Source organism: Natator depressus, chromosome 15 (assembly GCF_965152275.1).
Source record: "Natator depressus isolate rNatDep1 chromosome 15, rNatDep2.hap1, whole genome shotgun sequence".
NCBI lineage: Eukaryota > Metazoa > Chordata > Testudines > Cheloniidae > Natator > Natator depressus.
This window is the reverse complement of record NC_134248.1, coordinates 26019748-26043905: the sequence shown is the minus strand read 5'-3', so window position 1 is coordinate 26043905 and position 24158 is coordinate 26019748. Positions and strand designations below refer to the sequence as shown.

The following is a 24158-nucleotide window of genomic DNA, read 5'->3' as shown; positions in this document are numbered from 1 at the left end:
AGTTTCAGCCTTCTAAAGTTATAACCCATAACTATTTTTAGAACAACTCTGTAGCTGTTAATTTTGGCAGAGGTGAAGAGAAACAAGCACTCTCTGGAATCAGATCATGTTGTATTTCCATAAAGCATGTCCTTTCTAGCCTTCCCATCATGGTATGTCTATTTTAGCTTTTGCTATGCTCTGTATTTGCCATTCCTGAGATGTATGAAATACATAAGAAAACATGTTATGCCTCTGTAAATCTAGATTTCCTCATGTCTTTATCTGGTTATCTTAGTCTACCTTTAAAAATAAATACCTGGTTCTTCTCAGCTCTCCCTCAACTTTGACTGTGAAGATGAAGCCATGTGATGTCACATCTATCTGTTCTGTTTTTCATTATGGCACATTGGTTTTACACCATCAAAAGCGGCTCTTTTGAGATCCCTGGCATAGTTCATCAGACTAAGTGTTTTTGCTCTGTTCCAACTTGGGCCAGGTCATCATGACTTTGTAAAATGGAACATGCATCAGTCTGCTTCACCAATCACAAGTTTTATGGCAAAGTAGCAGCAAATGAGTTGAGAGGCTGGAGTAGTTACTGTTGGTAATTTTATAACTGGCTGCTAGAGGATAGCTTGATTTCATAAAGTTGCCTTTGTGGAGGCTAAGAGTAATAAACGTGAGTGAAAGAAGCACATGTACAAACACACACATCCCAGCGATATTGCTTTACAACTAATTTCCTTCTCTTTTTTTTTTTTCTCCTGAAATTTAATACAACTTTAGATCACCTAAGCAAAGCATTACATTCTCTCCCCCCCCCCCCCCGCCAAAAAAAAAAGTGGTAAATCTGGTGCAAACAATTAGGTGAATTTCAGAAAATGAGAAGGATTAGAAATACAGTTGTTGCATGTTATATAAACACCTCAGAGCACAATAGATTCCTTAATTGTCTTATTTTGGGATTAAAAGTTTTAAGGTTCCAATTCTGCACTGTTTTGGTGTCTCTTCTCTGAAATACTAAATGCTTTTAACTCCACTGAAATTAAGGGCTCTTGGCACTATGTGGAATTGGGTCCTAACCCACCACCATTCCTTTATGCAAATAGTTGTGGCAAGCTGAATAATGAGTTATTTAGTAGGGAATCCTGTTACCAGCAGGGGTTAAATATTCAGGTGAAAGATCTGAATGCACTGTAGTGATATTGTTCTTTTTGTATCCATGCCCTTCTTGATCGCACCATACTTTGGAGTCAAGCATTTTGAGGACAATGAGAAGTACAGGGCTTTGTGTTGAATACCATGATGCAACCGCTGTGTATTAGAAAGGATGTTGAGATAATGGTTAGCAGAGGAGTACGCTTTACGTAATGCTGATGCAAAGATTTTATTTGTGATCCCCTTTGGGCAGGAATTGCCTCTGTGTTTTTGTATAGTATCAGGCACACATGGTGCTCAGTAAATATATGGAAATAATAATGCAGAAAGGATTGGCATCCCTGACTCACTTCTTGGAAAGTCAAAACTTCCTGCTGACATACCTGACACATGGGGCAACACTCAAGTGGTCTCAACGTCTTTGCTGTCTTCTTAAACATCCACTGGTGCCTTCTGGAACACTTTGAAAAAACATCCCATTGAAATATTGGCCTTTGATGAAACAGGATCTTTGATTTCTTAGTGCAACTGCCTCTGGTGCTGATTGGCCACCTACAGATGCTTGCTCAGTGTGACATCACAATGCTCTGGTTTGAAGGTGACTGGTATGTCATAAATACAGGGAAATAAGCAGACCAGTTTTCTCATGTGAATGTGTGGGAATAGTAAAATGAATTCCCCACATGTCAAATTATTCCTAAAAGGAAAAGTTTAAAAACATTTCCAGGAGGCATTAGCAGCTCTGTAAGGCCCATTTCAGAGATCAGTAAAGACTGGCTTATGTTGCCCTGCGTCTTGTAAAATCAGCTGGTAGTAGTACTCTGCCGTATAGCTTTCTGAGGCCTGTGCTCACTAATGGATCACAATCCATCTGAGTGGTGGCAATTGTCATGCTCATTACCTCTCTCCGTTCACTGAGGCCAGTAAGAGAGGGGAATTTGTTATTTAAGACTTTTTTTATTATGCTGCATTCACATCTGGCAAAAAGTAGGCATGTTTCCTACCCTCCATTGAACCCTGTATGTCAACAAGACCCTTGCCAATTTCACAGTTTTTAATCAGTAATAAGCTACCAGTCTAGACTCATGCATTTGTCTCTCTGCTAGTGAATGACAATCCAGTCTTCATGTTTCAGATCCTGCAGCATATGGATTTGTATCCTGCTTAGTATCAAGCTGCAAAATATTGAACATTTAGACAAAAAATCCTTTTGCTTCATACTGAGATTTCACAAGGACTCAATTTTTATAGACCTTTTTACTATCAAGATGATGCTCTTAAACATATCTTCTTATACATTTTCAAACAAGGAACTCATCCTATAAAGGCCAATGATTTATTAAAAATGTTTACAATCTATGCAATTACTGTTTTTTAGACAAGACTGATACCACAGGCAATGGGAATGCATTTTAAAATATCTGTATTGTAATAGTGTAAAGAATGAGGTTTATTTTATCCAAAGCATAATCACTTTTTTCCTGTGTTTCAGGGCAGGAGGATTATGATCGGCTACGACCACTTTCATACCAGAATACAAACATGGTCTTAATTTGTTATGATGTTATGAACCCTACTAGCTATGATAATGTTTTAATTAAGGTAAGAGACCTCATAATTACTTGGCTCATTCATGTTAAATTTACTATGCTAGATGGGTGACAATGACTGATTTGTAACAATGCTTTTAGCAGCCTCACTCCCTAAGATTATAACTAATAAATGCACTGTTCATTTATCACCACACATCTAGCAATGGGTCTGAGACACAGTGCTGAGATCTGGATACGAGTTTCTCCAACATTTATGCGTGTTCAGATATCGGGATTGGGTTTATGGCCCTCTTAGTTTCAATACAATATAAAAAATACAGAGAAACCAGAAGAGCAAAATCTAATTCTCCAGGAGTACCTCATATAAAGCTTGTCTTCTCTCCCTCACTTTTTATTCATAATTTTTGTTCTATTGTTATTTGCCCCAAAGAACTCTTACACCTGGCTTTTAACAACAAGTAATCCTATTTGTGAACCCCTGCTGCAAGGTTGACTGGGACCCCAGATCCAGAAGGCAGAAAGTTCAAGGTCAATATCCTTGCTTGAGTTACTAAGAGAAATTTTTTACTGTATAATTTAGTTTCAGTTCTGTGATTGATTAGATGTTTCAGCCTAAAGTTCTGTAAAGGGAGACTGTTGCATACTTAAGGCTCAAAATGTGACCTCCAGTGGATTGGACTGAAGAACTGATGGATCTAAAGGCAGAGGAGGCCTGGGATTACTTTAAATCAAAGCTGCAGAACCTATCGGAAGCCTGCATCCCAAGAAAGGGGAAAAAATTCATAGGCAGGAGTTGTAGACCAAGCTGGATGAGCAAGCACCTCAGAGAGGTGATTAAGAAAAAGCAGAAAGCATACAGGGAGTGGAAGATCAGAGGGATCAGCCAGGAAAGCTATCTTATTGAGGTCAGAACATGTAGGGATAAAGTAAGACAGGCTAAAAGTCAAGTCGAGTTGGACCGTGCAAAGGGAATTAAAATCAATAGTAAAAGGTTCTATAGCCATATAAATAAGAAGAAAACAAAGAAAGAAGAAGTGGGACCGCTAAACACTGAGAATGGAGTGGAGGTCAAGGATAATCTAGGCATGGCCCAATATCTAAACAAATACTTTGCCTCAGTCTTTAATAAGGCTAAAGAGGATCTTAAGGATAATGGTAGCATGACAAATATTACCATATCTGAGGTAGAAGCGAAACTTGAACAGCTTAATGGGACTAAATCGGGGGGCACAGATAATCTTCATCCAAGAACATTAAAGGAATTGGCACATGAAATTGCAAGACCATTAGCAAGAATTTTTAATGAATCTGTAAACTCAGGGGTTGTTCTGTATGATTGGAGAATTGCTAACATAGTTCCTATTTTTAAGAAAGGAAAAAAAAGTGATCCAGGTAACTACAGGCCTGTTAGTTTGACATCTGTAGTATGCAAGGTCTTGGAAAAAATTTTGAAGGAGAAAGTAGTTAAGGACATTGAGGTTAATGGTAAATGGGACAAAATACAACATGGTTTTACAAAAGGTAGATCGTGCCAAACCAACCTGATCTCCTTCTTTGAGAAAGTAATAGATTTTTTAGACAAAGGAAACGCAGTGGATCTAATTTACCTAGATTTCATTAAGGTGTTTGATAGTGTGCCACATGGGGAATTATTACTTAAATTGGAAAAGATGGAGATCAATATGAAAATTGAAAGGTGGATAAGGAATTGGTTAACAGGGAGACTACAGCGGGTCCTACTGAAAGGTGAACTGTCAGGCTGGAGGGAGGTTACCAGTGGAGTTCCTCAGGGATCAGTTTTGGGACCAATCTTTTTATTACTGACTTCAGCACAAAAAGTGGGAGTGTGCTAATAAAGTCTGCGGATGATGCAAAGCTGGGAGGTATTGCCAATTTAGAGAGAGACTGGATATCATACAGGAAGATTTGGATGACCTTGTAAACTGGAGTAATAGTAATAGGATGAAATTTAATAGTGAGAAGTGTAAGGTTATGCATTTAGGTTTTAATAAGAATTTTAGTTATAAGCTGGGGACGCATCAATTAGAAGCAACGGAGGAGGAGAAGGACCTTGGATTATTGATTGATCATAGGATGACTATGAGCCATCAATGTGATATGGCCGTGAAAAAAGCTAATGCGGTCTTGGGATGCATCAGGCGAGTAGAGATAAGGAGGTTTAAGTACCATTATACAAGGCACTGGTGAGACCTCACCTGGAATACTGTGTGCAGTTCTGGTCTCCCATGTTTAAGAAGGATAAATTCAAACTGGAACAGGTACAGAGAAGGGCTACTAGGATGATCCGAGGAATGGAAAACCTGTCTTATGAAAGGAGACTCAAGGAGCTTGGCTTGTTTAGCCTAACCAAAAGAAGGTTGAGGGGAAGATATGATTGCTCTCTATAAATATATCAGAGGGATAAATACCAGAGAGGGAGAGGAATTATTTAAGCTCAGTACCAATGTGGACACAAGAACAAATGGATATAAACCGGTCATTGGGAAGTTTAGACTTGAAATTAGACGAAGGTTTCTAACCATCAGAGGAGTGAAGTTTTGGAATAGCCTTCCAAGGGAAGCAGTGGTGGCAAAAGACCTATCTGGCTTTAAGATTAGACTCGATAAGTTTATGGAGGAGATGGTATGATGGGATAACATGATTTTGGTAATTAATTGATCTTTAAATATTCATGGTAAATAGGCCCAATGGCCTGTGATGGGATGGGATCTGAGTTACCCAGGAAAGAATTTTCTGTAGTATCTGGCTGGTGAATCTTGCCCACATGCTCAGGGTTTAGCTGGTTGCCATATTTGGGGTCGGGAAGGAATTTTCCTCCAGGGCAGATTGGAAGAGGCTCTGGAGGTTTTTCGCCTTCCACTGTAGCATGGGGCATGTGTCACTTGCTGGAGGATTCTCTGCTCCTTGAAGCCTTTAAACCACGATTTGTGGACTTCAATAGCTCAGACATAGGTGAGAGGTTTTTCGCAGGAGTGGGTGGGTGAGATTCTGTGGCCTGCGTTGTGCAGGAGGTCAGACTAGATGATCATAATGGTCCCTTCTGACCTTAATATCTATGAATACAGCAACTGAAAGTGGTTGTACTCTGATGGAGAACGTCCTCTGGATCATAAATCTTTTTGTTAGTTCAAATCCACAGTTCCATCACTGACTTTTTACAGAATTAATTTAAAAAAAAAAAAGTGTCCACACTCTTGGTTTTCACTCTTTTGACTCTTCAGCAACACTGTCAGTGTATGCAGCTGTCAGTGTATGCAGCTGTTCTTGCTGCCACAGTCCGTATATCTGTATAAATTGGAACAAAATTCTTGTTTTCAAAATTTTAAGATGGTATTAAACATTGAAGAGTAAAACAAACAAAAAACCCCTCTCAGTATAATAGCGGTCAGTGTCCCTCTAATCTCTCTAAGCAGCATACACTCCATCTGTTTCAGAATATATGATGGGCTAGCTCTTCACTCCTTTAAAGGGTTTGGAATTTTATAATCTGTTTTCTAAGCAATTCTGAAATCAATAACAGTGAGATAACACTAGGTCTGAGTGTAATGGAGGTGAATTTGATTCTAAAATTAGTGATGTATGGTATTGGGTACAGGTGAGAGAGAGGTAGGCACCTCTTTATATCTTTGAATTTAGTATTTCTGCTCAGTATATGTGATGCTGCAAAGTGAAAGTTTTAAGACTAAAAACAGATAAATGAAACAAAGTAAGACTGGTCTGGATTCTGATCTTGTACCTGCTTTTAGAGGATTTATTCTGGATTTACACTAGTGTAAGTGAGCTCTTTGGGGGCAGGGATCATATCTTACCTATATGATTGTACAGTACCTGATGTTGATTGGGGATTTTAGGTGCTTTCATTATATAAATAATATAATATGTCTAGATGCGGCAGCTGCTCAGCTCTCAGAAAAAATTACTTCAATTGGCTATTTTATCGAAAGCGTGCTCGTTATGGGGCTAATCCTGCTTTCTTGAAGTCAATAGCAACATTTCGTTGTCCAGGATAGAAATGTTGGGTGCGCAAGGAATGCAAGTCGATGTCCTAAAGAAACTGCCAGCTTTTCCAATTGCTCTCTGTCTCAATCTTCACTCATGTCCTAAAACACAATGTAGGAGATATAGCAATGATTTTCGACCTATTTGCCATGGTGTTCTGTGGGCCACATCCAATACTACCTATCTGGCCTTGAAGATGTCACATGGGCTGCAGTGGTGTGCTGATTGGGCTGCAAGCAGCCCGTGGATTGAGAACCGCTGAGATATAGGAAGGCCCATGTGAGTTAGCCCTCCATGAGCAGAGCACAGTTTACCTCTGAGTACTTTAAGGAAAGGAGGGGCCTCACATATTTACAGGTCAGGTTGCGGTATATCTATAAATACTCACTTAAACAAATAATATCCTACCCTGTTCCTAGCACTGGATACTTTCTACAATTTTGTTGTAAATTGAATGCTGATTTTGTTCCTAGGCATTGTCATTTTGATTTTTTTAAAAGCTTACCTAAACGTTTCATTTTCCACTATCAGTGGTATCCTGAAGTAAGTCACTTCTGCCGTGGAGTCCCTCTAATACTTATCGGCTGCAAAACAGACCTTCGAAAGGATAAAGAACATTTACGTAAGCTCATGTCTTCTGAGCAGGAACCAATCACATATACCCAGGTAAAGATGATTGCAGTTAAGAGTTCTGTCCTTTGCATGAGCAATAGGCACGTTTCCTGTAATATGGTATTATTACTCATGAATAGTAAGCACTGCCATGAAAATTTTGACACAGAAAGGAGCATCTCACCTCAAAAGTTAGTTGCTTATTGATGCAAAATTTACCATTCAAGCACCACTTTGCAAACATTAACCAAGCCTCACAACACCCATGTTACGTAGGCAAGTCTCGCTATCCCCACTTTACGGATGGGGATAATTAGTCAGTGGTGGAGTGGCTTGTTCCTTGTTGCACAGGAAGCGTCTAGAGAAATGAAGCTAGAACCTAGGTCCCCCCTCCCTGTTCTCTCCTATAACATACGGTCACCCCTCCCGTTAAATTTTGCTGCTGTCTCAGTGACCTGTGAGTATTCTGTGTACAAGTTTGGGCAACAGCTTGATGTGTACCAAAATTTTGCAATATTGAAAAAGGAACTATTGCTGCATCAGTGTCAGAAATTACAGTGTTATTTCCAGTCAGTCAGAAACAAAAATGTCTATCACCTTGCGAAATTCTGCAGATGGTCTCTGTTGCATTTAGTGACTCTTCACCAATGTCAGGCACATGATCTTGTATTATTTAGTTCAGCTCAGGTGCTGCTCAGAGCCTTGATACTGTTATTTCCACAAGAAATTGTAGACATTTATGAAAGCTCCTTTCTAAGAAAATCTATCAGTATGGCTTAAAAAGACTGAGGGCTGGTCTCCGCTCCAAGGAGATCGACACTCCTGCAATCGATGCAGCAGGGGTAGATTTAGCGGGACGCAGAGCGCTCTCCGGTCAACCCCAGTACTCCAGCTCCCCAAGAAGGTTAAGATAAGTCGACAGGAGAGTGTCTCCTGTCGATGCAGCACAGTGAAGACACCAGGATAAGTCGACCTAAGCTATGTCGACTCCAGCTATGTTATTCACGTAGCTAGAGTAGCGTAACTTAGGTTGACTTATCCTGGTAGTTAAGACAAGCCCCTAATTCAAACTGTTCAGACTCTTTACAACAATGTGGCAAACTAAAACTTTATACAGTAGCATTCAGATGTTCCTATGGGAGAGATCTTCCTTCAGCTCAAGATATGGAACTGCTGCTTTGGTCCCTAAATACCCTGGCTTCAGTCCCATCTTTGAGTGGATTCTTCACAGGCTTCTCTGACATATATAGATACAGTACACATTTCCAGATAGAGGTCAGTCACCAAATGGATAACAGGTATATACCAGCAGTTTGCATTGTAGAAATGTAAATAATATACAGAATTCTTATGGCTATTGGTTAGTAAGAAGCTTGTTTTGGGGGCAGTGTGCTTCAGGATTTCTTGTCTCTTATGCTCCATTTCCTCCTCCTTATTGAATGCCTTACATAAAACTGACCCATCCTTCTGGTTGAGTCATCTTCTGAAACTCATCCACACTGTTCCTGGCTCAAGCAGAAGGGGCCACTCATGCAACACAAGATGTTTCTAATGCTAAGAACTGAGTTTGGGATTCAAACACTGATCCTCCACCTCGGGAGCCTGCTGACATCTGAAAGTGTAGAAATTTTATGTAAAATTGTGGTCAGGTCAATTTGATTGTCCTGTAAGAAGATATACTGTGGACCCAATTTTCAAATATGGGTCCTGACAGACTGGCTACACACCTTATTGCTAATTTGAGCATTCGGATATGGGTTCTGGAGGCTCTCTTTAGAGCCTAAACTTGAAAAAAGTTGGGCTTTAAATACACAACAAGGTAGGCAAAGCTTACACCAAGGAGTCTCCACTGCATTGCACTTCCAAGCTGGTTTTTAGATTAAACTTTTTAAAATCAATAAAGTTGTTCTATAAGTGGAGCCCCTTAATATATCATTATTAAATGTGTGTTTTCTGGTAGTGCTTAGGACCTAATACCACTTATTCCTTACCTCTACAAACAAAAGCATCTGCCTTCTTTTGCCTGACCCCATTGTATAAAGATCTCTTCAGAATTACTCACTTCTTCCCACTGTAACTCCAAGAACACTTCTATTTGTTACCTTCCTTTCTCCAAGGGTGAAGCAACTTGTCAGCAGATGAAAGCACAAGCTTATCTGGAGTGCTCAGCCAAGTGTCGAGAAAACATAGAGGATGTTTTTAAAGAAGCAACAAACATTGCACTGAATGCCATGAAAAAAGCTAAGCACCGAAAAAAGAGGAAACGGTGTTCAATATTATGATGATCCAGACTACTGGGACTATAGAAGAGTCTGTTAAAATCTTGATACATGTATTACCAATAGTTTATTTTTATAATTTGTCTTTTTTTCAGCACATTTATTCCTACTTTGATTTTATTTTTAAAATTTGATTTTGTAATAGTGTGCTTTTGTTGCACCTCATATGAAGATTTCAAAGCTCTTTATCGATATTAGGTTGAGATAGATGGCTATGTATATCTGGATTTTGTTCCTGACTGTAAATGACTGTCAGCCAGGTTCCAAATCCACTCTCTTTTATTTATACACTGACAGTTTGACTGGCAGTCTTTATTGCTCATAGTTTTATTCTAGCACATAGGTGCTGGTACTTCTGGCTCTGATTTATTGGTCTTGTTCACTACTGAATTGACATGGAAAGGATAGAAATAGCTGCTTCTCTCAAAGAAAGAGTGAAGTTAAATCAGAGCAGATGGTCAGATTCAGAAAGGATAAAAATCAAAGTTCTATATTGATGAGTTCTAATTATAATTACAAAGCAACAGCTCTATTAACCATTCTCCTCAGAGTAGCCTCAAGCAACTGCCGCAAACTATGTACATGTACTATTCTGCTGCACCTTTATTAGAATGTCCACTTCGTAAAGCAGCTGTTTGGAAATCTGTTGTATGGTCTCTCCAGATTGGGCTGATAACAGAAAGTGTTTTACATCCTTCGTTATAGTCTACTCAGAAAGCCGCTAAATGCTTTACCTCTGGCAGGTAACAGCAGCCACAATTTTGATACCCGGAGAGAGGATCTAATGTGCAATACAAGCAAAACTTATTTTAAAATAAACAAAAGTGCAGTTTATTCAACACTGTGCGCTTGTATGATGTGTGGCAAATTGAGCTGTGCTACTTACATCTGTGTTAAGAATTACATGGTGAAATCATCTCTGCTGCCCCACAATGACTGTTTTACCTTCAAGGACATCTGGTTAACAATGCATGCAAGTGTCCTAGTTGCTTCCCATTTAAGTGAGAGGAACCATCCCATTAAAATTAGCACCTGCACTCCAAAACTTCAGAGTCTTGCGAGAAATGTCTCTGTATGTGAGGTTGCTACAGCTGAAGATCTTTTTCACAATAATGTTACACCACAGAAATAGCATGTTTTAAAAAGATATTTTACAGCAGAGGTTTTTTTTGAAATATGCCATGGTTTGGGTTGTAATATACAGTCCATCCTAGGGGAGAGTGGGTTGTGTTCATAGGGTGTCAGCAAGTTATTTCTCTGTCTGAGAGGCTTACATTTGCAGTTTTTGCCAGGATTCCTGCTAACAACCTGAAAAGTTCCAAAGCTCAGGTTATTAGGTTAGAAACATTAAGTTTCCGGTCTTATCTTCATTTGGTTGTGGATACAGCTAATAGAAAAATCCACCTTGGAGTGATCTATTTCCTTTGTGTTGTATGCAAGTGGGATGCAGAGGTTTTGTTAACTTGGAATTGACCCCAGAACAAGCCTGCAAAAAATCTAAGGACCATTAAGATTCATGGAGGCCTTTACATACCTCCAAGCTCAAAATGGAATAATCTGGAAATCCAAAACAAGCTTTGGACATTCTACTCATGTCTAGAGACAGACTGAACATGAAGGGAAGGAGGGAAAACCTCCATTGCTCTATTTTAAAAAAAAAAAAAAAAAGCAAAAGCTGATTCAGGAGCTACACAGCCCTCAGTAGGTGGAAAAACATAGTAAGATGTGGATGTGTTTTCTCTTAGCAAAGAGGGATAAAAAATTTTTTACTGCAAAGCAAGCTATAGTATATAGGCAAAAATTCAGTATACAGTACTCTAAAAAGCCTGAGTGACAAATATGGTAGTGCTCATTCTATTTACCTCATCCAGTGCACTAAGTGCCCCATAAACAACTATGTGGGTGAAACCAGACACACAGTTGCTATGCTCTCAAATGAATTACACAGAGGAAAATAATAAGACAAAAACACCGTATCACCTGTGGGTTAACGCTCTCCACAAATGAAATTAGGAGAAGGAGAAAATTGACGTAATTAGAGGCCCAAGTGCTGCAATTACAGCCTTTGGTCAGAGCCATTTTCAGAAGAACATGGTTTTGGAAAACAATGGTAAAGGCAACATTTAAAAGAAGGTCTTGAAACAGCTCTGTGTTGTACTATTTATTTCGTGCGTTTTTCAGGGCTGACCAGATTACCTGATCTCTAGCTGAATATCATCAGGCTTCCTGCAAACAAAGCCAATAACAAAACACATTTAAACCATTAACTTAAAGTTTGTTCTTTAAATAGTTTTTTAAAAGTGTGCATAGCAGCAAGGTACAAATATGGGCAAATTTCACAGTACACACAGGTTAGCATAGGCCACTGAAAATGTAATGTTTTAATTAACAGTTTGAGAGATAAACATTAGGTCTGCATTACTGGTTGACCTAAAGCATTTTTAATGTTTTACTAATGTAGTACCTGGAATTTCAGAAATAAAATAGTGCTGGATCAAAAAAACCCAACCCAAAAACAAAACAAGAGATGAAGGTACAGAAATACAGTGAATATCACTTTCTCCCAAGACTGGTGTTTGTTCTGGCAAATGCATGCCACATTACTGCCGTATATACAAAGGAAAAAACACAAAATGTGTTTTGTATTAAATATACTTAAATAATAGGGCTGGAGAGTGGTGCTTGCATAATACTGTACAACAGTCTGTGCTGGGAGAGTTCACATTTTTAGCTTAACACGAACAGGATTTCTTCCAAGGTTTGTTTGCAACATAGCTGCGGTTTACCAGGTTCAGTCTGATAAATTATTTAAGAGTGAAAAGAAGAGAGATCCCACATTTTAGTGTCCACCATTGCAACCCAGTTTCACAGTTTCTTCATTTCGTCTTCGTTTTTCTGAAGCTTAGTGTGCACCACTTTTAAAGTAGTAAGAAAGTTTCCAAGGAAGAGCAGCAGAAATGTGAGAGCCAGTACAAAAACCTGGGTGTGGGGCAGAAAAAAAAAAACACACAAAAGTGATTATCCATTTGTTAAGTCTTCTAATTATGACAGCAGTTAGATTTGAAGGGTTTTTTTTTTTTTTTTTTTTTAATAAGGAGGTCCTGGCCATCAGTGTAACACACATGCACAACCCCCACCCACAATCAGGCAAACTCTATACTTGCCTTAAAAAGTGAGTCACCATATATGAAAGTTGTATACAAAATGACAGGTTTTCCCTTCAAAATGGGTTCAATTGAAGGGGGTTTATAGTCTTTCCATGCAATAGGACAAAGTCTGATATATTGGGTGTTTTCAAGCTCCGACTTCTATTGTCCTATTTTATAACCAACAACATTTGTCCTTATGTAAGTAAAGATAAGGAGGTAACCAAATCTCATGCCTCAGATTGTACACTGATCCCCATAGAATTTGGGAAGGACTGTCCTGGTCTCTGCCCCACCACCATAGCAAATCCTACGATTCTGTTAGCAGTAGTAGGGGCAATGGGCACGTATAGAGGGAGACGATCCTAGTCCAATATACAGAACTCACATGTGGCTCAGTGGGTTATTCAGTTAGCAGGTGTATACTTTTATCATGATCATTTAAATGGGATTTTACAGCCTTTAACATTAAACAGTTTACTACTTTTGTACACAGATTATTTTTAAACTACTTCACTGTATGGGAGATGTCATGGTCCAGTTTAACTACTCTGAAGTAAGTGGGGTTGTTCATGCTTATGCCAGGGCTATATTTAGTCCCAAGCCTCAGCATATGTAGGAACATTCATTAATATGAGAGGAACTACATGCATAATGAGAAGATATCAAGCTAACACTGGAGGGTGCGTCCCTCCTTTTTTACTAGGAAACAAAAGCTGAACGCTAGATTGTGTGATGGAGCTAGGGCATGGGGTCTGCGGAATTTAAAAAAAAAAAAAAAAAAGCCCACAACATGAGATTCCCTGCCCTATTGGGTGTGCAATAACTCTTCTAGATTTCATTTGTATTCATAGATTCAAAGGCCAGAAGGTCTGACATCCCTGTATAACACAGGCTAAAGAACTCCCCAAATATTCCTTTTGAAGAAGAGTAAATCAAGATTGGACATTTTTTCTGAAAGAAATAAAGATGGTTAGTGATGGAAAATCCACCATGACTCTTGGCAAATTGTTCCAATGGTTAATTACTGAATTTACATCTTATTTCCAATTTGTCTAGTTTCAACTTCCAGCCAGTGGATCGTGTTAGACTTTTCTCTGCTAGACTGAAGAGCTCATTATCAAATATTTGTTCCCCTTGTAAGTACTTCTAATCAAGTCATGCCCCCTTAACCGCCTCTGTGTTAAACTAAATATATTGAGCTCTTTGAGTCTATTACTACAAGGCATGTTTTCTAATCCTTTAATTGTTCTCATGGCTCTTCTCTGAACCCGCTCCAATTTATCAACATCCTTCTTGAATTGTGGGCGCCAGACCTGGACACAGCCTTCCAGCAGTGGTCACACCGGGGCCAAATACAGAGGTAAAATAACCTCTCTACATCTATTTGAGATTGCCCTGTTTATACGCCCAGGATTGCATTAGCTTTTTTGGCCACAGAGTCACACTGGGAGTTCATGTTCAGCCGATTATCCACCATGATCCCCACATCTTTCAGAGTCACTGCTTCCCAGGATAGAGTCCCCCTCATGTAAGTATGGCCTACATTCTTTGTTCCTAGATGTATACATTTCTATTTAAGAAATATCAGAATGCATATTGTGTGCTTGAGCCCATCTTACCAAGTGATTCACATCATTCTATATCAAGATCAATACAAGCAACTGAATTCTAGAAAATGTGTACATGTTGTTTCCAATGAGGAACACTAAGTAGAAAAGTGTCAGAATCCTTAAAGATATAGTAATAAAGTGGATACTGCCATATTCTTTATACCTACCTTCTGTTTGGTATTGTATTCAACTTATACAAAGGAAGTTATTCTGACAAATTCTAGGTCAATTTTCAGACTAAGGCATTTGGATCAATAGGATAACTCTATTTACAACAAACAAGAACTCTGATGTTACCTACCTGCCATTCTTTGCATTCCGTATGCCTAGACAGTTCAAAAAGTGTGATTGCATTATACAGCTGCCAAAACTAAGAGAAGAGAGAGAGCACTTCATTAAAAATATAATAAAAATAAAAATGATTGTTAAACAGTTTAGGTTGCTGTAAATTAGTAATTAGCACAGCAAGGGAAGCTACTTGACATGCCGGTGTGTCCTCTGGCAAGAGAAAAAAAATTTAATTTTGGAAGCCATAGCTATGCATGAGGTACAGGTAAGATACTTGTTGCTAACCATGAAGGATTATGTAAAACATTGCATAGATATTTATATTTAAGTCTGGTTCTTCAACAAATCAGCACATTAATGTGACTCAGGCTTTTCATGCACAAATGCATTCTATTGTATGATGTTCATTTACAGGTGCATTCCCTGTGGGTGAGAGGGCTGATAAAAAAAATCAGTAAGATTTAAGGTATCAAAAGAATTTAAATGTTTTAAAGAGTTTGAGTTTGCTATAGGAATTAGTCTTGAATGAATCACAGCAGCAGAGCAACACTGAGCCTCCCTTTTAAAACAAATCAAGAATAATCAGTTTCTCCCAGCTAGATTTTCCAATTGCAGTTTTGTCTGCAAGAAGGGAGGAATACGTCTACATTTTTAATCCCTTTTCTTATTTAAAATTTTATACTGCACCCAGTATCACCATGTGTCATTATGTATGTATCCATGGCACATCTTTTGTATCATGCGGTACACACTAAGACATGATCCTGTCCCAGACAGCTTAGAGTCTAAGGGCCTCAGTCTGCATTCTTTATGAGATTTCAGAGGTTACCTCGAGTAAAGGATGGAGGATCGGTGCTTCAATTGGACACAGACAGTACAGGACAAATCTGTAATATACTGGAAAGCTACATGCAGGCCCAGTCACAAAGTGGAGTGTAGTTTGTATTTATTGTTTTCAATTACACACTTATGTTGGTGCATGATTGCTGAAATACTCCATGGAAAATCTCTTTAGAAGGTGGAATTTCAGCAAAGCAGTGCGGTCAGATGGTATCCAAAGAAAGGGAGGGAACTTTAAGCATGAGGGGCAGCATAAAAGGTGCTGTAGCTATGAGTGGAGGGGTACAAAAAGTGCATTTAGGAGCATAAGCGGTTGGGGGATGGAGGGGAGAAGGAGGTGGTGGTGGTGGAGTCAGGCAGGGCTTTGAAAATGAGGTGCTTGAACTATTCTATTGTGATGTACATCACACAGGTTTTTGGGTTGTTGTTTTTTTAAACTTGCTAGCAGCTGGCACAGAGGCAAGGGGATATTTGATCTATGACCCACAACCATTGTGGAAGTAAATAAATACCCCCAATGCCCCCAACCACCTAATAAAAATGAAGTCAAAGTGGGGGAGGGGAGAAATTTGTCCTCAGAGAAAGTAATAGAAGTGGATTCAGGGAGACTGGAAGAATGAGTAAATTTTAGTGCTAGGAGCTCTTGATTAAAAAAATGCCTTAACCCCAGGAGTTTAACCCTAAGAAACAGACAACAAGGGTATCCCACTTTATTACAATGGCAAGAACAAGTCAGAGACTGCTAGGGAAGAAAAACAGTTACTCACCTTCTTGTAACTTGTTTTTCAAGATGTATTGCATATGTCCTTACACTGTAGGTGCATACAGGTCTTGTCACAGGTGCCAGAGAGTTTTCCTAAGTGGTACCCATAGGGGCAGCCCCACATGTGCCCTGGCTTCCTCCCGCTACAAGCTATATAGGATGGAACTGCCTCACCTGTCCTTCAGTTCCTTCTCACTAAGATTCCAGTGATAGTCATGCATTAGGGGAAGGAGGGTGGGTCATATAATGGATGTATGCAACACATCTGGAAGAACAACAGTTACAAGAAGGTGAGGTATCATTTTTCTTCAAGTGATTGCATATGTCCATTACGCTGTAAGTACTCCCCAACTGTTATCCGTGCAGGTGGTGCTAGAAATCTCATCAGAAGAGGAACTGTAGGATCGCTTTCCCCACATTCACATCTTCCCTGGATGCTACCATAATTAAGTAGAATCTAGTGCATGCGTTGACCAAGGACCACAGATCACACTGTGCTCTGTAGATGTTCATAATAGGAACATTTCCCACAAACACCATGGAAACCAAGTGCGCTCTGATTGAATGCACTGCTAGCTTCTCAGGAGACATGATATCTTTGGCAGGATAGCCCATGACAATGCAGCTTGTGATCCATTTAGAGTCTTGTGCTGTAAACAGGATGGCCTCTCATTCGTTCTGCATGGGAGATGAAAAACTAAAAGGGCTTTGTTCTGAACACGTTAAAAGCTAAGGCTTAGTGCACATCTAGGTGTGCAGCTTTGGTCCATCCGTAAGAGCACATGGCTGTAGGGAAAAAAAAAGACTGGCACGTAGAGAGACTTATTTAGGTGGAAATCAGACACCACCTTAGATTGGAACTTAGGGTCTGGCCTAAGCTGCCTCTTGTCCTTGAAGAATATGATGTACAGAAGGATCCGTGTCTGAAGCGTCCGTTACCGAAATTAGAGTGGGGAGACAGAGAACGGGATTCCCCGCACACGTTGTCCAGGCTCATCCACCAACTTTGAGATGACAACACACTGTTTGGGGTGCATACTAACTTGTCCAGAGGGTGAATCCATGGGCAGTAGATTACTCAAGCCATGTCTGCATTCACTGGAAGTGAAGCCTTGTGAAAGGGTCACATAAGTACAAGCAGCCATGTGGCCTGAGGCAATTCCTTACTGAGATTCATGGTGGAGCTGTGAATGATACACAGAGATCCTCTATGGCTAGGAACCTAGGACGGGACAGGTAAGACCTGGCAGAGGTCGAGTTCAGGACCTCTGCAATGAACTCTGTTCTTTGGAGAGGTGACTAGATTGACTTCTCTGTTTATTTTCAGGCCAAAATTGCTGAACAGCCTGAAAGTTGGATGGATACTGGTCTCTACCTGATGACTAGAGTGACTCCATACCAACCAATTATTTAAGTGGAGATACATGTTACCACTAGGGAAAACTCTGTGGCACTGCTGCATGAGACATGCACACACCTATGTAGCGTAACGGACATAGGCAATCACTGAAAGAAAAAGAGGGTGGTGCCAGGTAACCAAACAGAAGAACTCCAATGGCAAACTCCTGTAATTACAAAGGTTAAAGGTCTTCTTCATGATCTCATAAAAAAAAAAAAAAACCACAACCAACCAACCAGATGTATCTTCATTAAAAAAAGAGAGTTTCTGGAATAATCTGTGTTAAACTAGCCTTCCTACTTTCAACCATTTCATAACTTCTTCCTAAAAGGGATACTCAATTTCCAGCTGTGGAACACAGTTACCATATGTACTATGTGATCCAAGAGGCAACTTTGTGTTTTGCTACAATTACAGCACTAACAACTCTGACAATCCTGGGTCTTTATGTTCAGATAAAACAAATCAGTGAAATATGTAGAAGTCAGGTTCTCCAACTTACATGCCCAAAGAACAGGAAGGGAAGGAGGAAGGTCAGCCCTCGCCACATCCAAGACTGAAATCCTTCTGTAAGGCCAGAACATTAGGAGAGACAAATAAATTAGTACCTGCAGGCCAACACAACCCCACCACTCTCCTGCACCATCATCTGTTATTACTTTCTATGTCTTCTTCAGATAAGAAGTTCAGGACAAGGAGCTCTGCATTGTATGTAAAGCACCCTGGATGCCTATGGCTGTATATAAGACAACAAATGACAAAGATACAATTTTTACATTTAAGATTACAAAGACTTCAATATATCAGTTTAATACTATCCTTTTTGTCCAACATAACAAAAGGTTCATAAATCATTTAGTTTCAGTCTCCTGTTGCTAACACCTACATACTCAAAATAAGCAGGGAAGGATAGTGGAATGATGCTGTGAAAGCTTTGAGATACTCTGAAGAAGTGAAAACAGGCTTTTTGAGAAATCACATTTAAAACTTTAAGTCAATTAGCTGCTGAATGTAACTTACATAGTTTTTGTAAAACTAAATTAGGGGTTACAAAACCACTCACCTACTGTAAGATCCAAGTGGTTTCTTTTCCCTAATGCACAGAGTCTGTAAAGGCAGCCACTTTGATAATAATATTGTAGGAACTGTACACAGCCTGGAAAACAAAGGAATTATTCATTTTAGCTGGAACTGGGAGGGAGAAAACAAAATCATGTTGCACTGGCTACTCTAACACAAACAGTAAGAAGAGTTAATTCATTGCTATCAGCTAATGTAGGCCTGGTCCACACTAAAAAGTTAGGTCAACCCACCTACATGGCTCAGAGGTGTGAAAAATCCATACCCCTGAGCCATGTAGTTAAGCTGGTCTAACACCCCACCCCCCCGGTTTAGACTGAAGAATTATTTAATTGACCTAGTGCTATCAACCTAGCTGCTGCCTCTCGGTGGGGCAGGTAGTGTCTATAGTGAAGTGCTATAACAGTGCCCCTGAAGTGTTTCAACTGTAGACAAGCCCTTAGTTTAATACAAGAGATCCTTTAGGAACCTTAGTATTTAAGGAGCAGAAATGTAGAGGATCCATATTTCATTCAAGAATTAGCAAGGTAAGATATACTTACTCTGAAAAATTGAAAATGCTAAAAATTGATTGCGAAACATTTGATACATGAGTCCATCTGGCCTGATAGAGAGGGGTGTAAAAAAGAAAAAAAGATTCACACTTTTGGTTTAATAAGAAACAAAAAGTAATATAAATTTCCTTCTCCCTATTTCAGTCAAGTCTGATCCCATCAGTGAATGACATAAGCAGTTATTCTTGTTATCCAGTGCGGCCCACTAGGCTGCAGATCTCAGCTTTTACCAAAGCATATGGCAAAGCTTATTGTGTCAGTAAATGTCAAAACATCACAAGTTGCCTTCAACCCAGAGTTATCTCATTGGGTTTCCCTGGGTTCTTTTCTCTAACTTGGAATGTTGCTTTTTCTTGTTAATTAAATGGCAGTATTCTATAGCCAATGATCAAATCATTCAGTAATATTTGCAAAAAACCCAATCAACATAGGTGTGTGCACTTGAGGGGAGAAGTAATTTAATTGTTTTCATACAAACTATTTCTGTTCCTGTGGTTTTAATAAAGAAGTTAAATGGTGACTGAAATAAAAGGATTTTTATATTAAACATATATATAAAAAGATGATAAGTGAGACTACTTTAATCAAGGTTTTGTTAAATTACACAAAACAACATTCAAACTGTTTGCACAATCATCCTAATCAGGAGATAAAAATTAAAAACCAAAACAAAACCAAGTTTGAATGTTACTTTCATTTTGCTGAACCCAGATTATAAACAGATAAAAAACCCCAAAGATTTATTGAATATAATTCATGTCATTTATTGTCTATATAGAGAGATTTATCTGCTTGTTCTTTAACATAAGTTTCTTAGATCTTTATATAGAGCAGCAAATCAGGGAGATTCAGACATTTTGCTGCCCCCATTACAGCTACTGAGGTGTTGTTTTCATGGAGCTGTAACTGTGAACTCTCCAGTAGTTCTATATTTATCATTCCAAATGTCACACCAGAGAAAACATATAAGGCACAAAGCTGCAGCAAGTGCCTGGGAAAACACATTTATATCAGGTCACTTTAGATGTCTCCGAGGAGGGTTTAAAACCATTAATGAAAATCTGTCAGCAGAGTAAAGAGAAAACTTACCATGTTAACATTACTCCAGATAGAAATGTGGAGACATAATGATGAGACACCCACCAGCCCTTAATCCTTAAAAGAAAAGAAAACAGGTAATTAAGAAGAAGAGTAGGGAGGAAAGTCACAAACATGCACCCTAAATTTAAAGCCAGCCTTTCGATATTGAAATGGAACATGATGGCATAAGCTGGAGAAAGTTATCAATCTGAGCAGAATGTGCTAAAATAGTTTGGCCAGATCAGTACTAATCATTTCCTGAGCTAGGATAAATAAATAAATAAATCAGTATAAAATAAGTGAGGTTTGAAAAACAGGAACATCACAGTCTTAAGTCAAAACAATCTACCGCTGTGAGATTAAATACAGAGTCTATTCAATGTTACTGGGAGGCAAAAGCAGCCATTGTTTTATTTCTACAGTTCACAATTGTAACAGTCAACGAAATTGCAAGAAATCCCAAGAAAGCCCACAGTTCCCATTCATTCTCAGTCATAAAAAAGCACCAGTGAGCAGCAGACTTAATCTTCCCCAGCCAGATCCCATCAGGAAGAACATTCCAATGGCTCTCCATTCTGGGTTCACACCGTTGGCCTCTCCATTTTCCTCAGCATACATAAAGGATACATTTTGTCGGTGATGCTCTCAGAGGTCACTGAACCCCACCCCACCACATTTCAATTATGTATTAATAGCAGAAAATCATTAGAAGTGTGAGTAAGTGCCATTACCACACACACACCCCCCAAACATCAGCCTAGAGAGGGAATGCCCTCTTCTGGGCACCACCCGCCTAACCAGCAACATCCAGGCAGCCTTAGGCCTGCAAGCTACTTTATTTTAGAGGATGCGATAGAAGTGACTGTGTGTAGCAAGAAATGGAGTGATGTTCTGCTGTGCGCGCACACACACACACACACACAGAAAAGGGATGTGATGCTCTGCTGAACCCACACACAGAAGAAAGGGGATGATGTTCAGAGGCAGAACCTACACACAAACACCCCCCCTCTTACACACTCTTTGTTTTACTAAGTGATACTGCACAAGTTGCACCAGCAACGCATTAAGGGAACTCACGAGGTGAGTGAGTGAAAAGGCACGGCTACACTACAAACTTTTGCTGACCAAAGTTACGGTGGTATAAAGCCGCCAGTTAGGTATATCGCTTGTGCGTGTGCATACTTGGTGCCTTGCATTAGCGCTGCAAGTACTCACCAGGAGTGCTTGTGTCAATGCACAGCACACTGTACTGTAAGCATCTCAGCATGCAACTCACCACCATCCACCGCACTGTCTTTTGGTAAGTTTTGGCAATGCATGGTGGGGCAGAAACTAGTTACACAGGGACTGGAAGCAAGAGGTCAACTTCCCAGCATCCAACTTTCTCCACCCTATAATGTCACAGGACTTGAAAGTCCCACGAACGCACACAGGACTTGTTGCTGTCCACTACGTGTGACTGAAGCATGGAGCCTACACAGCTCTGCACTCTTGTCATGCGCACTGCAAGCACAAAACACACAATCCTCAAGTATTTGCAGAACGACAAGAACCATAGGGAACAGGACAATGTCCTGGATGTCAGATTGCTGTGTCCCACAGCAAGAATCAATTCAAGATTGTTGGTGGCATTCATGGAACAGCTGCAAGTGGCGGAGCACCACTTCTGGGCCTGACAAATGAGCACTGACTGGTGGAATCGCATCATAATGAAGATTTGGGATGATGAGCAGCGGTTTCAGAACTTTCAGTCGCACAAGACCACATTCCTGGATCTGTGTGCTGAGCTCAACCCAGCTCTCCAGGGCAGGGACACTACAAAGGGAATTGCACGGACAATGGAGAACCAAGTGGCGATCGCACTGTGGAAACTTGCAACACTGGATTGCTGCTGTGAGAAATCATTTTGGAGTTGAAAAATCCACTGTGGGGGACCACTGTCATGCAAGTGTGAAGGGCCATTAATAGTCTCCTGCTCAGGACTGAGACTCTTGGCAACGTGCAGGCCAAAATGGATGGATTTTCAGCAATGAGGTTCCCAAACTGGGGGTGGAGCAATGGATAGCATGCATATCCCTATTCTGGCACCTTTGTTAACCCTTTGCCACAGAGTAATCAACAGAAAGGGCTATTTTTCTGTGGTTATGCAAGCTCTTGTAGCTCACTCAAGACACTTCACCGACATCAATGTCTGCTGGTCAGGAAAGGCACATGATGCTTGCACCTTTAAGAACACAGGACTGTTCAGAAAGCTCCAGGCAGGGACTTCCCCTCTGGCAGATCACCTTTGGGGACATTGAAATGCCAGTAGCGATCCTGGGGGTCCCAGCCTACTGCTTGCTCCCATAGCTCATGAAGCCGTAAACCATACACCTTGACAACACCAAGGAAAGAATCAACTGCCGGCTCAAGTGGGTGCATAACGGCAGCCAAATGTGCTTTTGGTAGCCTGAAGAGATGCTGGTGTTGTTTACTCAAGATTGGATCTCAGTGAGAAAAATATCTCGATGGGGATATGCCCACTGTGTCCTGCATAACGTCTGTGACGCCAAGGAAGGAAAGTTGCTGCCAGGGCGGAGGGGGGATGGCTGCCTGCTGCATTGGAACAGCCAGATGCAAGGGCGATCAGAAAAGCGCAACATGGAGCTACACAACTCAGGGAGGCTTTGAAAGAGCACTTCACAGAGTCACAATGATGTGTCGTGGTGTACTGTGCTCTGCCTGGCCCTGAGGTTTGGGAACCTGTTAGGAATTGTGTGGCACTTGGTGCATGGTCAGTGTTGCATTCATAGATGCGTACCTATTACTTTTGTGGTGCATGCTGCGCATTTATGTCAAACACAGCGTAATAATCATAGCTCATAAGATCAATGACAAAGTGTACAATCACAAGTAAGTGAGTGCTTTCAGTACTGCCAGCCATTCTGCAGGAATTATTTTCCAAATAATAATTTTATTGAGTAACCACAGTTCAGGAAAAAAAAACAAAAACCTGTGAAAGTTAAAAGCAAATATATTACAACCTTAATAAAATTTATGGAACAGAGCATAAAGAAGGGGATGGAACATTCATGTCCATGTTAGCTATACATACAGCAACTGTAGCTGAAGTTGTGTTTGTCCATGATGTCCCCCAGTGGAGGGGTAGGGATGTATCCCTGATGCCATGTGGAATGTTGAGTGGGTGTAGAGATGTAGGGAGTTGCCATTCTGAAGTTCTCCAGGGACTGCAAAGGGAGATGAGCCTGGGATTGTGGACCCTGTAGATCCAGAAGTGTCTACAGCATCTGTGTTTGCTGTCGGAAAAGCTCCATTATGTCCTGGTGCATCTCCCTCTCCAGCTCCTGGACCTTTTTCCCTAGAGTCTGCAGTATTCATCCTCCAGGGCCTCTGTTCATGGTCTGACACAGCTCTGGCTTCCAGGATCTCACTGAACACATCATCCTGAGTTCTCTTCTTTCTCCTCCTGATCTGGGAGCCCCTCGAGCAGCTGCAGATAAAACAGACAGAGGTGACTATACTGACAATGGTACAACAGAAAGCAAAAGTTAAGGTTCAGAACTCCCTTCCCTTGCTCTCCTAAGGTTTTAAACAAGACACGATTATTGACACTTCTGCTTCTGAGTGCTTGTTCACGGCCCCACTCACATGGTGAGTATGGCTGGCCAGGGCTAAGGGAAATGACGTGGGAATGGCCCAGTTGCATGAAACTGAGTATATGGCAATGGCACTGAACACGGTCACCACTTTCCACAGATGGTGGCGATTTCAGCTGATCTCACACTCCT

At 40.3% G+C, this 24158-nt stretch overlaps 2 protein-coding genes across 10 annotated transcripts in view; one reads left to right on the top strand and one right to left on the bottom strand.

The window, feature by feature from the left end:
• The window catches only part of LOC141999552 (rho-related GTP-binding protein RhoF-like), a 144015-nt gene that overhangs the window by 40644 nt on the left and 79213 nt on the right, over positions 1-24158 (top strand). Inside the window, exons 3-5 of one of the 6 annotated variants that reach the window (XM_074973111.1) lie at positions 2633-2742; positions 7245-7379; positions 9443-10776. The exons of the other annotated variants lie outside the window; for them this stretch is intronic. Coding sequence (XP_074829212.1) covers positions 2633-2742; positions 7245-7379; positions 9443-9607 — 410 coding nt within the window. The 3' untranslated portion in view covers positions 9608-10776. Of the gene's footprint in view, positions 1-2632; positions 2743-7244; positions 7380-9442; positions 10777-24158 lie in introns of those variants that run through there. 6 annotated transcript variants of the gene reach the window in all.
• TMEM120B (transmembrane protein 120B) overlaps positions 11760-24158 on the bottom strand; it is a 42072-nt gene continuing 29673 nt past the window's right edge. For 3 of the 4 annotated variants that reach the window (XM_074973101.1, XM_074973102.1, XM_074973103.1), the window contains 7 exons: positions 23465-23860; positions 20377-20442; positions 19276-19337; positions 18717-18809; positions 18156-18220; positions 14665-14733; positions 11760-12583 (listed from right to left, as the gene is read on the bottom strand). In XM_074973101.1, coding sequence (XP_074829202.1) covers positions 12470-12583; positions 14665-14733; positions 18156-18220; positions 18717-18809; positions 19276-19337; positions 20377-20442; positions 23465-23860 — 865 coding nt within the window. In that variant the 3' untranslated portion in view covers positions 11760-12469. The remainder of the gene's footprint in view (positions 12584-14664; positions 14734-18155; positions 18221-18716; positions 18810-19275; positions 19338-20376; positions 20443-23464; positions 23861-24158) is intronic. The other variant, XM_074973104.1, reaches the window with a different exon arrangement.